This window comes from Antrostomus carolinensis, unplaced genomic scaffold (genome assembly GCF_000700745.2).
Source record: "Antrostomus carolinensis isolate BGI_N321 unplaced genomic scaffold, ASM70074v2 scaffold8748, whole genome shotgun sequence".
NCBI lineage: Eukaryota > Metazoa > Chordata > Aves > Caprimulgiformes > Caprimulgidae > Antrostomus > Antrostomus carolinensis.
The window spans coordinates 26,543-41,899 of NW_010330858.1; the positions used below are offsets into that span (position 1 = coordinate 26,543).

Below are 15,357 nucleotides of genomic sequence, written 5' to 3' on the forward strand. Positions count from 1 at the left end.
CGCATTTCTCCAAGGGATTCTGATGTATTTCTGCTATGCCAAGATGTGATGAGGGTCAGCTCTCAGGTAAAGGTCTGTGTGTTTTCCTAAGTGTTTTCTGCTTAACTTAGGTGAAACTTGAGCTATACAAGGATGGAATGGGGAAAAAAAAAAATTGCATCACCCAAACTGATCCATTTGCATCTACTATGTACAACATAAATTCACTGAAGCAGTGAAGAGATATACATAGCTGGAAGTCACAAAAAGCTAACCAATGTTAAAAATCTCTAATTCTCATAAAACAATTAGTGCCAACAAGTGACAAAAGAAACATTACTTATTTCAACACAGTTACTGGTGTTTGAAGCTCATTTTATTGTTGTGTTTTATAGGTGAGATTTGTTTACAGATTCAGGGGTAATGCCACTGAACTCCATCTTGACATAGCAACAAAATAACTCCAAACCAGGCTAGAGCAATAAATATCAAACCATTATGTCTAAAATGTATAAATATAAAAGTAATTTCTGAAAATGTAGGAAAAACAGGAATCCATTTTTCTGTTTGGCCATTTGTGTAGTGACACTGCTACCATCCATCCGTATCACCTCAGATCCATCACAATTATCTTTATGTCTTTCCCGACCACATGGTTACATGGCTACAAAAGAAGTCAACTCATTACTCAAAGAAATCAGTTTCAGTAAAATAGCATGAGGGCTATTGTTTCCTTTTAATATTCAGAGCCTGCTTAACACCATGCCTATCTATCCAACTTTGATTGTACCTGTCACTGTGCCTGTTCACAGGCAAACCTGACCATCACAGGTATAGACTTCTGAATGAATAAAGGACTACAATATACAATCAGAAATAAACTTCTAAAGGGGATATTACATAGTGCTTGGCCTGTGAAACAGATTACGGTTCTGTGCTATCCTTTTTGTATCACAGCATGGGATACCCAAAATGGAGGGGGAAGGTGTTGCATGCTGCATTCAAACAGGTGCAAGGAAAGCGTGTATGCTGTTCTCTTCCTGCCCACATGATGGATTTTTAAAGCATCTGGGACTACACTGTGGCTTTAGCCACAGTCATGACTAAGTAACAGCTTGTTTTGGGTCTGTGGAGAAGACCTTTTACCAGTAAACAGACAGATGCTGATTAGGATTGTTCTAGTCAGGTTTTGTGAAGCGTCCTGTATTATCACCCCTGATATTTTTTTCCTGCAGCTCTGATCCTACTGTTTTTGTTGGAAGATCAATGTATTTTGGGAATTGTACTTGAAAGGATATTTGTGTTTTATATGAGATATTGGTTGTGTGTCTAATGATTATAACTGAGCTCATGTGGCCAGTTAACAACTTCATTCATGAACTAAGCCTGTAAAGGACCACTGAAAAGAACCTATCTGGAACAAGCACCTTAAAATTTTTCAGATTTGGACCACCTTCTCATTTTCCCTAGAGTCAATGGTGAAAGAACAAAACAAAATAAAGAAATGCAACCTTTCCTTCTTTTGAGGAATAATACTGACATTCTGGGAGTCCTACAACAAAGTAGTAAATTCCAGTGTCTTTCAGTTTTACTTCTTTGTATTCAATCATTTTATTTTGTGCTATATGAGATGCTCTGTATTTGACATGAGCCCCATGGAGAAAAATTTTAATTCTCACACTTGTGAGAAGACAGGTGAAACTTATGGGCAATGAAGAAAATGAGGCTTAATCTACTAATAATTGCACTTTTTAGCAGCTGGGCTTTTCTGTTGGGACACCAGAATTGGGGAGAGGAACTGAATGCTTTTTTTAGAAACTGAAGAGCCCAGGAAAAACTCCCACTTGAAACTGTGGCTTTTGCTTCTGAAAGCAGGTAACAGTGGTGACTGATGGTAGTGGCCTCTGGTTAATCACCATTTGAATGACAGTGGGTAACACTCATCTCATTGCTGCTATGACTGCTTCAGTAGACTCCTGATGTCTGCCTTGGTCAGGGAAGTAAGGGTAAAGAATTATTAAAATGGGAGGGGGGGGAGTATAAAGAAACCCTATCTGAAGCACATATAATTTCTGCTTGCAGCAGAACCATGAGCAAGAATTTGCATAGTCAAAACCATGTTAGATTATACACTTACATTAAATAACCTAGGCTCCTTTGTATGTGGATGGAATCCCTTCTTTTTACAAGCAGAAACTTCTAGCATGCCAGCATTAGTAAGTCTGAAGATGCCCGTGCTGAAAAGCAAAAGATGAAACTTCTGTTACATACTGCTCCCATAATACAAGTCCAAGGTTTCACATACAAATTGCTTAGCTTAACAGAAGCACAACAGGATGGTGCTCAATAACCTCTGATACATGGGAGCTAAGGCTAGCTTGGACTCTTAAAGATATATGAAATTAAGGAGAGCTGTATTCCTGTAAAGAGGGGAAGGGAAGAAAAAACAGTTACTGGTGCTGTTTCCACTAGTCAGGTTAGCCTCCTAAGGGCTGGCTAGTTCATACAGGAATAGATGCAAAACAGAAACTTTGATGGTTTTGAATTGCATTTCACCTATTGAACTCGAGGGGCAACTTAAAAAAGAACAGTCTTTAAGCTATCTGTGTAAATGACTAGTGACAATACACAGCCTCTCCATTCTTTTAGGTAATCAAGCAATACAAAGCACTAGAAAATGCACTGCTGCATATGCATGACCTAATACTTTGAGAACTGAATAAAAAGCTAGAAAACCCACCCTTCTGTAAAGAACATGAATACCTAATAATTACAAGATAGCACCTCATTAGTAAATGTTACAGATAGGAGTAACAGGTTAGAGAGATTGGAGTAATAGGTTAGAGTTGGTTACAGGGTATCAGTATAAACTGTGAAAGAAGTTTGCAGGACCAGAGATTTCAAAAGGTATGCAGACATAGTGCTGCAGGTTACAAAGCCTGGTGCTTGTGTACTTGCCACTCAAGCTGTACTTACAGCTCTGCTACCTGAATGGCCCATATAGGAAGTCAGGTAACCAGAATGGGATTCACAGAAGTCTACAGGGGCAGAAGGCCAGAAAGAAAGGCTGAAGAAATGCACAGCTTAAACAATGGAGTTAGCCCTGGGCCTTGAAACTCCAAGCACACCAAAGCAGCATCACAAAATTGTTGAGGTTGGAAGAAACCTCTGAAGATTGTCCAGTCCAACTCCCCTGCTCCAGCAGAAGCACCTTGAGCAGGTGGCCCAGGACCATTTCCAGTCAGGTTTTGAGTATCTCCAAGGATGTAGACTTCACACCCTCACTGGGCAACATTTTCCATTATAAACCTTCACATTAATTGTTATACAATTCCAGGCTTTTCCAGATACTTATTGTTTGTATTTTATGAAGTATAAAACCAGAACCTTATTACCAAAACAGTGATCTTTATCCCTCTACTCCCTGAACTGCAATTTTTTAATCAGCCTAGAGAAATACATCTAACCCCTCTGCTTTCTTCATCAGACAGAATTAAGTCTGTGGTAGCTCGCTGGCAATGAGGTTTCCAGAAGAACAGCTCCTGTCATTACTCCTTGGTTAAGCAGAGTATAAAAATAAATAAAATTTAAAACCTGGGGCTGGGAGGGAGGAGGAAAGAGAAGCCAGAAACAATACTGTGCATATAAACTGACTGGAATGTAAGTCTAAACAATACAAAGAAAACAAACTCAAGATACGGTATTCCTGCCCTTCATCCTAATTGATGTGCTGTTTGCATTTGATCAAATTTTAAGATAAGGAGCAGGGAAAAATATCTAAATATTACTTAGAAAAAACAGAACTCACTCATTATGCTTTGGTGAACAAACAATTGCAATGGCCTCTGGTAACATTAGCTGATAAGAACAATGAGTATGAAGATCAACACTGGATAAGAATGCAGTTTGTGTTGGATGTGTCTACAAAAAGAAAGGGAAAACTCAACATCATGAAATATTTCTTATAAATCAAGGTCGACATACATTTAAGAAGGAACAATAATGAAAGCATCAGTACTTCCCCAGGTTGGTTTCTGTGATAGCAAAAACCAGGACAGTTTCTTAAATTCCTATTAACCCAGATTCTACATTGTTAGGTTGGCTTTTGAGTACAAGGTTTATGAAGACACATTCAAAAGCAATTGCTGATCATAGGGGGAAAAAGGTGGAATGAAGAAGCACAAGACAGAGGGAGATGATGTGACTGTCCAAAATCCCTAAAAGTAAAATTAATATAAAATTTAAAAAACACAATACATTACCCCCCCCAAATTTTGAATATAGTAGATAAATAAATGGCATTAGAAAGTAATAAAATGCCCCTAAATCATCATAAACAAAAGTTGCACTGGTAGAAGTAAGCCCATTGTATCAAGAGGATGCCTCAACTTTGTTAAGAAACACTAATCTGTGGAGAACATTAGTGCTCATTTACATTGCTACAATTAGAATTAAGTAACCAAATTAATTTGGATTATTGCAGTTATTTGTTTAGTTTGTTATTTCCAGGGTTTCTTCCACATAGTATGCAAAGCTGATATTAGAAAAAGCCAGAATCTATGAGTCGTACATACATGGATCCAGCCCAAAGTGAGGAGATCATACTGATCCTGAATACCAAATAATTCTTCCACATTCTCCATGTCACAGTAGTCTGGTCCTGCAGATTGCTTTGGCACTATTACATGGGTAATAGTAAATTCATTATGTGTCTGCAAAACAAACATTGACTTAGAGTGGAACAAATTAACTGATTAATAAATGCTGAATCAGAATCTGAAAGATGTCAGCCCATCAGCTAAAACAGAGCAGTATAGCTCCACTGATAGCAGCTATACCGACTTTCTGCACCTGAAAATACGTCTTAGTGGTTTTTTTCAGTGAAAACAGAGAGATGTATTAGTAACAACAGGAGATTGTTGGATTGAAATGCTCGCAGAAAGGAGTGTGAAAAGGATGTCCTTGAAAAAAAATTAAAAACATTTGAAAAAAGAAGTTTGAGAATACTATAATTACTTCTGTGAAACTTGGAACATCACTACTCTTGCTATTCTTTCTCTTTATACAATTCAAATACACTTGGATATCATCTTTAAAATTCTTTGTATGCCAGCATCAGCCATGACATCTTTCCCTGCTCTGAAAGGACATCAAGTGTTATCTAGGTCAAAGGAAAAAAAACAGCCTGAAAATCAGACATTCTACAGCTGGATGGGGGGGTTTTCTTCTTTTTTTGTTGTGCCATTATGAATTTGATGACTCCAGTAGATTCTAATAGTCTTTATATTTCATTGTCCTGTAACTAAACCTCACTAACTTTAGCTGAATGCCACAGAAAGTACTCGAAAAAACCTATATTGTACAGTATGCTGAAAAACTTGCTACATTTTATAATGACAGCAGTGTACTTTGATCAGATGTTTCCCTGATAAGGCAACCCCACACTCCTGAAGTGACCACCCAGGTTATAATATGAAGTTAATTACATTAAAGACTAACTGTTTAGATCTGCTTTTGTTCTGAAATCAATACATTACAGGAAAATAGAGCACTATCAAATATTTCTTTTCCCATACAAATAGGAATTAAACTGTACCAGTTTTCCACAGAGAATTCCACATGTCTCTATTCCTCTTACTGTATTTGCTTCTGCTAGCAGCAGAAATTTGTGACAGAGATCCCTGGGCAAAATGACACCTCGGAGTGCTTCAGCCAATTCAGCTAACAAAACAAACACACATACAAAAAATGAGTGAGAGGGATGAAAAGGTATTTGCAGCTTACACAGTGAAGTTCCCTAAAATAAGGAAATGTACACAATTACAGAAAATTATTAAAAGTGAAAGAATTGTACTTAGCAAATCACAGATTTCTAATGAGAATAAATCTGCAGCACAAGCACTTCATCTTCAGCTGAGGTCACCAGCCCATAAAACACATTCACCCTCAGGTGACAGTGAGCTGATACAATTTCCTAGGCCAGGGCTTTCCAGGGTGAACCACTGCAGGTTCTGCTTCTGTTCCCTTGAAGTCCTCAACAAGATTCAGACACCGAGGCTCAATCTCTAGATCTCCATCTATTAGTATTCAACTGGAAAATGTAAAACTATGCAACTGATCTCCTCACTTAAAATGCGGAAACTAGATGGAACTGTTGTGTGCACATCAATCTGCTCATGCTTATTTCACTATGGACATCCTCACAGTGAAAATATATATATGCATATGCAACATGCGGACTGCTATAAGCAGCAGAGGCAGATAAAATAAAAAAGTAAAAAAAAAAAAAAATCTCTGCACTTACTCTGGACAGCACTTAAAGTAGCGGCCGGCTTTAAGACCTGGTTTACTGGAGGAAAATGTCCAGTGCAACCAGATGTGCTGCTCCTCTCTTTTTTCTCAAGCAGTGCAGCAGATAAGGAACTGTTCTCCGGTACAGAAATACAAGATAGCATACTTCCATCTATTTGTTCAGACATAACCATGCTCTCTTTGATTTTCTGATCTCGAGCTAGTTCTTGCTTCTTAAGTTGATCCTCAAAGAATTGAAACTGTTCTGATTCAAGCTGCTGTTGCCGCATATGCGCGATTCGTTTCTTCTCTGCCTCTATTAGCTTTTGATGCTCTAGTTTCTTCAGTAATTCAGTTTTACATTTGTTCTGAAACATATGCAAAATAGCGACATTCTCAGAATGCTAAAAAAAGCTCTAAAAAAAAATTAAGGGAAAGAAGCAATCTAATTGTTTAATAAAGCCATGAAATCCTGTCATTAAAAATTAAATCTTTTGGAACTTGTTTGCTGAGCTGGCAAATACAACTATAACCCCAAAAGTAGTATGATATGGAAGGAAATACAATAAGTAAAAGGAATTCTTAATACAAATTTTCCAATCTGCATACCTGGGGTGCTTTGCGTTCTTATTTCAGTAGTGATAGCACTTGCCTCATTTACCTGCTATAATAAAGTAATAAAAAATAAAAAAAAAAGGACTTCCCCACTCTGACCTATGGCCCCTTGCCTTCAAGCCACGTGCTGTCCCAAAGACTGCAAGGGAAGCTGAACGCTTCAACAGCCCTCCCTGATCTCTGTTAAAGGAAAGCATCGTGCGTCTCCAGAAGCACATAATAAAAACGAGCACAAAGTCATTTCTTACACGTCATGAACAAAACAGAGCAGGAAAGCAAGCCTCAAACCAATTGGTGACAGGAATATGGGATGTGGGGGCTGGGATTTTATGGTTGTTGGGTTTCTTTTTGTTGGTTTTGTTTGTTTGTTTGGGGTTTTTTTAATTCTTAATTCTTAAGGTCCATTTAAAATGGAAGGAAAGAAAAAGATTTATTTCCCTCAGATGGTCCTTCCAAAACAATTGTTTAGAACTACAGATCCTGTTTTCTGTGACTTCAATATACAAGATGGATTCAACAGGATCAGTTTAAACTTAAGCATATTCAAAGTAAAGGGACCTTTTCCATATACTCATATAAGTGTATCCACAATATCCTCTTTATAAAACAGAATCTGAGTGTACCAAAGACCTATTTGGATATTTCTAGACAGTTATTAAGTAAATATCAAAGTAAGTTTATTTCCAAGCACACACTTGCATTACTTACTTTCAAATGACCAATTGATTAAATTCTGAGAAGTGAAGAGTCATTCTAAGCAGCCCATGAACTGATTAGGCTCTTGTAGAACTGACATTTTACTGCTTAACTTTTAAGTGGTTTTATATGACAGAAAAATATTAATACCAACAATGATTTAATAACTATGTAAAACTTACCCTATTTTGCATGTATTCTTGATATTCTAAGTTATATTTTTTTAAAAGATCTCTCTTCAATTCATCTGTCCGTGGAAATGCAACCTCCTTCAGTTTCTTTAGGGTAGGGGAGAAAGGTAGATAAACTTATTTTTCACTTTTTAAAATAACTACCTGGAAAACAAACTCAGCTGTAACACAGATTTTAAAAAGATACGTAAATAAAAAAAAATACTGCTCTTCTTCCAGGAAAGAAAGGAAGAAATACACTTTAAATCACCAGATTATAAAACTTCTGTAGTACACAAATTTCAATAAAGCTATATTAATTACTGTCAATGAAAGGTGTGACATGACCACTTCTTATCTCAAGGGAAGATTAGCCCTTTTTCTAGCAACCTGCTATCTCTGTTTTGTTTAATAGGTGTGTGATAACTTCACATTTTTGTTCTAAGTGTAATTTATTAAAAAAACCCCTAAGTTGAAGTTTCAGGGTTTCAGGTAGGATGGGGGGTGTGTGTTTACTTGGAGGAATAGCCACTTATGTAGCTTCCTGTGACAGCCCTGGCAGACAAAACTATATTGTTTTGTAAAACAAAAACAATGCCCAATGTTTTCTACTGATGAAGTGGCTAATACAGAATCATTTAGAGGCTGTAGGCAAGGGAGAGATCATGTACTTAATTAATTCTGCTGAGGGCCATAGAAGGGAGCATATCAGATGCGCTTTCTCAACAGGGATGTTTTCCCTGGGCCACAGTCAAAATCTGGCATGAAGAATTTTGGCCTTGAATATCATCACATTATTCAGCTTTAACAGTAGAGAAAGCAAGTAAATATGGCAGCACAAATCGAAAGAGACACTTATGCTTTTCATTGGGCAATTTCAGATGTTTTAAGCTCAGTATGAGGCTGTACTTGAAATTCCTCTTTTAGGGAGGAAAAAAAAAAAAAAAAGTGAAAATATTCTGCACAGAAGTGGAAGAAAAAAACAGTAAAAAACCAAGTAAATACATATTTAGTAATAAAGAAAGCAAAAATATACTTTGATTATTTATCAGGGTAAGCAAATACTGCACAGACATCAGTAATGGCACACATCTCTCTTTCCAAATCTTTCCCTCTGTAATAGTCAGTTTGGACCATTAGGCACTCACATAACTGGGACTAGAATCAAACTGTAAGTACTGTTAAATTAGTGTATTTTTAATATGAAAACTTTCAGAAATATGTGTACCTAGGTTTCCAACAATCTACCAACTTATTCAGAGATCATTCTCGTTTACCTTTTAGAATAATTTCATTTCCAGTAATGATCAAGTGATTAAATCAAAATAACATGACTCACCAGTGTAGAAAGATATCAGAATTTCAAGCTATGGTGGTAGCCATGGGCTATGTGCACAATGGGGGAAAAGGAGTGCTGGGAAAGAATGGACACATTCTGGGGGAAACATTTCTTAAAGGCCAGGAAACCATAACCCTACCTTAATAATATCTTGTTTTTCTGGTACTGCACATTGATGATAGTCTCGATGACTGGGCAGCTTTTCTACAAACAACCTAGAAAATTAAACATGCATGTGTTCACCTCAGTAGCCAGAGGAATATCTGCAATAGCTTTTGTGTTGGCAGAAAAGTCTGCTTCACATAACTCTTAAACACTGAATTCCAGATGACTTGGAACAGGTTTCTATGCATTCATTTCTTTGAAATAACACTTAAATTCTTGTATAGACTTGTATGGGACACATAGGGTAATGACAAGAGGTTATCTTGAATATATTTTGTTTTTCATTAGTAGTTGGGTTGGTTCAAAGAAAAGAACTAACTAGCAGCCAGCATCTAAAAATAGCCCCCAAAAGCACCCTCCACCCTAGTCAGTGTTAATAAATCCTATTTCTGCTGTCTTGGTCTGTCCTTAACTGAAATGATTAATCTTAAATGGGAAGTCCAGAATGCAACTCCAACTGTCATTAAAGCAGTCATTTACATCAGACCAAGCTGCACAGTTAACTGCAGCATTATTAACCTACCCAGATATCTAAATTATGGCAATATTCTGCTGTAAAGAGTTTGGAATACACAGCTGCTATCATTCTTTCAGTAATTTGTGCAATGTTCACCTCTATACCTTCTTTTTATAGAGATACATACATTTAAAATTCAGTGGAATAAGAAAGATTTGGTCTACTTTTCAGAGTATAAGGAAAATAAACTGGGGGGGAAGAGGTCTCCTATAATAAAAATTTTAAAATATGCATATAAAAAAACCTTTCAGAAGCAAGAAAATGAACCAATCAATCCTACAGAAAAACTAGCTAGTTAAAAAGTTTAAAACTGCCATTGATATATTTTTCAGCTGGCTATTTTGAGAGTTTTAAAGGAAGCTGTCTGAATTTGTTTTTTTTGGGTGGGGAGCATAATTATACAATGAACAGAAACTGTGGATTTTGCATTTACTCCTGTAAGAAACAATAAGTTATGCTTAATCCTTTTGGAGAAGAAAAGAGGTAAAAAACATGAAAAAATGGCTTTTTAAGTGCTGTAAAATACTACCATCTTTAAAATTGGCAGAAGCTCATAGGGCTTAACTATTAAAGGCTCAGAAATCTTATCCAAACACTGCTTTTTAAGCCAAGCACTGTATTTAACCCATATGCTGACAAAATAATCTGTGGCAACCACTGCTCATAGCATAGCCTGGTACAGTAAACATAAACATCTGTACATTAGATTAGTTCACGCCTGGCAGTTAATAGATAGAATCATAGAATGGTTTGGGTTGGAAGGGACCTTAAGATTATCCAGTTCCAACCCCCTGCCATGAGCAGGGACACCTTCCACTAGACCAGGTTGCTCAAAGTCTCACCCAGCCTGGCCTTAAACACTTCCAGGGAGGGGGCATCCACAGCTTCTCTGGAAAACCTGTTCCAGTGTCTGACCACCCTCACAGTCAAGAATTTCTTCCTAATACCTGATCTAAACCCACCCTCTTTCAGTTTAAAGCCATTTTCCCTTGTTCTATCACTATCTGCCTTTGTAAAAAGTCCCTCCCCAGCTTTCTTGTAGCCCCTTCAGGTACTGGAAGGCCACTATAAGATCTCCCCAGAGACTTCTCTTTTCCAGGCTGAACAGCCCCAACTCTCTCAGCCTCAGACCTCATAGGAGAGGTGCTCTAGCTCCCTGATCATCCTTGTGGTCTCCTCAGGGTTTGCTCCATTACATCGATGTCCTTCTTACATTGAGGGCCCCAGAACTGGATGCAGATGGATAGGACTACCATACTAACAGTTGAGATGAAATTATAACAAAGTCTGTGGTTAAAAATCTCCAAAGAACAAAGCTATTCTGCACGAAAATGCCAAATATTTTTCTCCTAATCTAAAGGGGTGCCCCATTTTTACTGCAGCTCTTCATTTCAGTTTACTGAGAATTACAAGCTGTAATGACTAAACTGGTTTCTTACGTTATAAACTTATTATAAAAAACAAAGGCATTCTCCAAGTTTCCCTCCTCCATATATACTGATGCCATTCGCTCCATTTCTACTCCAGATCGAAAGTAACGACGCGGAGTGATATCTTCATTGATCGTGATATTGCTGCCAAGTTTGCTTAAGGCACGTACTCTCTCTTCTGGGGTCACGGAGATATCTGTATGGTCAGGAATAGCTACTAGCTTTTTCTGAAAAAGAACAGAGAGATTAGCAAAGAGAAACAGATATTGTGTTTCACTTCCAGCAAGTGATCCAATTCAAGAAACTCAAGTGAAGTGTTCAGCTTTTTTCTCAAATAAGTATTGGTTTCCCCACTGCTAGACATGTTGAAACATTCCAACATGTTAATCAACTGCAAACAAATTGTTACTGCAACTACAAATAAAAGTGATCTTATCCCACTCCCCAAATCTTCAAACTACAAAAAAAATCCCAGAAAAAAAATTAAGATAGAATTAAGTAAACCCCTGTAGAAACTATTGAAGGCAACACAAAGTGTGTTCTCTTTAGAATCCCCCAAACATTGAATTCTGCAAGGTTCTGCCTTAAGTTATTGACATAATTTGGTGGAGGGCTTGAATATTCAGACTCCTATTAAGTGATGTGTAGGGTATGACTGCTAGGTATAGTTCAGCTAAAAAAGAACAATGCATTTCCCTGGTCAGTCAACAGTTCATTTCAAATGTTCATTTACCGTGTCAAAAGAGGCAGTTGAAGCCTAAGAAGCTAGAATGAATTCTGCTGAAGAAGAAGCACAGCTGCTTATTATAATCATTACTTTCCTGTTAAGTGGCTAATTAAGTGGCTACTGCAAGTTTTCTCTTACTTTGTGAAAGTTTTTACTCCTTCTATTCAAAATGTTCACTTCAACTTCTTAAAAACCTGACCACTGAAACAAGCTAAAACCCCATAAACCACATATATAGAAATAAAATAAATTCCAACAAAATTGTCAGACAGAACATGGGAGGAACTAGCAGCAGGCAGGAAGAGACTCTTGTAGCTGACAGTCAACACTGCTGAACAGCTCTCCTGAATTGTTTCCTACTTGAAAGAAAGGGTGCTAAGCCATTAAAGCTTTTCTTTGTAATACATACCAACGAGCTGACAGTGAATGGTTGCTCCATGTTGTTCTCTGTCTGCAAACCAAGGAGATCACTCTTTTCCTCCACAGTCTCCATCTGACTGCAAAGGGCAGTATCAGTCCAGTGTTCAATATTTGCAGCCAGCTGTCTCGGGGTTTATTAGCCCAAGGGAAACTTGAATATAGATATGTTGATTGTGGTCATGTGCTGGAAAAAATATGACAAGTCATTCAGATTAGAAATACATTCAAATGTCACATAAGTTTACATGCCTGCACCCACTCATTACTTCGGTATGACAGTACTTACATATTTAGCAATCATTTAAAATTTACCAGGCATCTAGAATTCAGAATGGAAATGCACGGGGACTTACAGGACAGCTGTGGGCTAGCTGACCTGTTTTAATTTTATTACAGTGGATTAGAACACAATATAACAAGTCATTTTTACAATTTTTACAGCAACTTCAAAAAAAAACCAAAACCAAGCAACTTTCAGGCATTAAGTGAAAAACTCAAAGGTCAAAGACTAATCACAGAATCTGCGTTTCCTTGAGCATATGTTTTGACAAACATATTTATAAACAGTGTGAATCTGTGGGTTTGTGTATGGGGGGCTGGTTTTGGTAGTGGAGGAAGGGGCTACAGTGATGGCCTCTGTGAGAAGCTTCACAAAGCTCCCCTGGCTCTAAGGTGTACCTGCCTCCAGCCTGGGTTGAGAAAATTAGCAATAGAGAAATGCCTCTGTGAATCCATATTTATGAGAGGAAGGACTGCTTGAAAGGAAGAATGTGGAGAGAACCTGCAGGAGAGGCCACTGACCAAAAGACAACCATTGGCTTAAACAAAGAAGAGAGCATCATTGCCAGGAGGAAGGAGGAGGAGGTGGAGGACAGAGAACCTCAGACACCCAGTTCAACATGCATGGAGTAGGAGAAGGTAAAGGAGGTCCCTGCAGCCCATGGAAGTTCAACAGTGGAGCAGATACCCACATGTAGGCTATGGAGGACTCGACACTGGAATAGAAAGCTGAGCCTGAGGGCAGGTATGACTGTATTGAGATGCCAGAGACACTCAGTGCCAAAGCAAGGGTGGACCCACAGAGCTGGTGTGGGAAGGAGATGTGCTGGGCCGAAGGCCTGTCTGCAGCCCGTGAATGTTTCCATGCCGGAGCTGGGAGCTGTGCCTGAAGTCCTTGACTCCATGGGAAGCTCACGTTGGAACACTTTGTTCCTGGACTTTCACAGAATCACAGAATGTTTGAGGTTGGAAGGGACCTCTGAAGGTCATCTAGTCTAACCACCCTGCTCAAGCAGGGACTCCTAGAGCACATGAACCAGGATTTTGTCCAGACCGTTTTGTTTAATATCTCCAGGGAGGGAGATTCCACAACCTCTCTGGGTAACCTGTTCCAGTGCTCAGTCACCCTCACAGTGAAGAAGCTCCTCCTTATGTTCAGGTGGAACTTCCTATGCTGCAGTTTATGACCATTGCCTCTCGTCCTATTGTTGGGTGCCAATGAGAAGAGTCTGTCCCCATCCTCTAGACACTCTCCCTTTAGATATTTATAAATCTTAATCAGATCCCCTCTGAGTCATCTTTTCTCCAGGCTGAACAGGCCCAGCTCCCTCAGCCTTTCCTCATATGAAAGATGCTTCAGTCCTTCAGTCATCTTAGCTGCCCTTCACTGGACATACTCCAGGAGTTCCCTGTCCTTCCTGTACTGGGGAGCCCAGAACTGGACACAGTACTCCAGGTGGGGCCTCACCAGGGCTGAGTAGAGGGGAACTTTCATGGTGGGAAGAGCAGCAATGGTGAACCGGTTGCAACACCCATTCCCTGCCTTCCTGTGGCACTGGGGGAGAGAAGGTAGAGAAATCGGGAGCAAAGTGATTTGAGCCTGGGAAGAAGGGAGGGGTGGGGGGGAGGTCTCTTAAGATGTGGTTGTTATGTCTCACTACGCTACTTGGATGATTGGTAATTAATTAAATTGATTTTTCTTCCCCAAGTTGAGTCTGTTTTGCTCGTGACCATAATTGGTAAGTGAGCCCTCCCTGTCCTCATTCCAATCCAGGACCCCTTCGTTGGGATTCCCTTCCCATCTCACTGGGTGGGGGAGTGAGTGCAAGACTGCATGGTCTTACCTGTGGGTGAAACCACCACAGTCTGTCACCTTTTTTCTGGCTAAGCCTATAATTAATAAAACTTAGCACACAAACTCATATCAGTAATATAAAGCAGAAAAAATATTTCAAGCACCATGTGTTCCACCTGCACAGTTAGCTGACATCAACAACGCTCAAAATACAATGAACTCTGGTGAGTCAACTGATAGTAATTGCTCCTTGCACAGCTCTGAACAAGTAAAGACAAATATTTAAACATGTTCTGGTCATCAGCAAAAAAATTCCAACAAACCCCTGAAAGGGAAATGGATTATTTGAACTACACAGGACATATGAAAATGAAGCTCCTAATGTGTTTTTTCACTTCTGTGCACTCAATCTAAACAGATTTGATCCTGAATGTCAAAGGCACTTTACATGTTGCAATAAATATGCTTTATGCTTTTGTAAAAGCATAAAGAGAAGGTTCAGCAAAAATACTTTCTCAGAACACTTCTCTCTAGAGGCCAGAGGACTCCGGGTTAAAGAAAAACAACTCCAAAGTGTTTTTAACTGGCTGCAATTCTCAAGTATTGATTTCTTTGTTTGGGTCTTCCTCATTTTTTCCAAAAACTATCTATTAGATCAGTCTTTAATTTTAACAATTAGTGCAAGTATTATGGGACACATTAAATTCATTTAAATAATACGCTTTCTTTAAAAGAATCATCCTGTTTTACTTCTAAAAGCCCTTACTGATATACTCATTCCACCTTATTAAATCATCTTACTCCGCTTTTACGTACAACCTCCCAATCTCAACAAATACATTCTTGCTTGACTTTATACCCATGTTTTCCTTTTTCAGGGTTTTTATTCTCATCAGCAAGTGTATCACAGGTCTGTGAATTCCATTTCAATTCC

General features: G+C 38.5%; 1 protein-coding gene across 1 annotated transcript; it reads right to left on the bottom strand.

The window, feature by feature from the left end:
• Window positions 1-341: 341 nt before the first annotated feature.
• On the bottom strand, window positions 342-12,422 carry STAMBPL1 (STAM binding protein like 1). Its single transcript, XM_010173041.1, has 10 exons — window positions 12,339-12,422; window positions 11,212-11,429; window positions 9,230-9,305; window positions 7,764-7,859; window positions 6,284-6,638; window positions 5,576-5,700; window positions 4,554-4,691; window positions 3,788-3,900; window positions 2,117-2,216; window positions 342-643 (listed from the first exon to the last, which is right to left on the bottom strand). The coding sequence occupies exons 1-10, from the start codon at window positions 12,420-12,422 to the stop codon at window positions 587-589; spliced, it is 1,362 nt and encodes a 453-aa protein (XP_010171343.1). The 3' UTR covers window positions 342-586.
• Window positions 12,423-15,357: the final 2,935 nt, after the last annotated feature.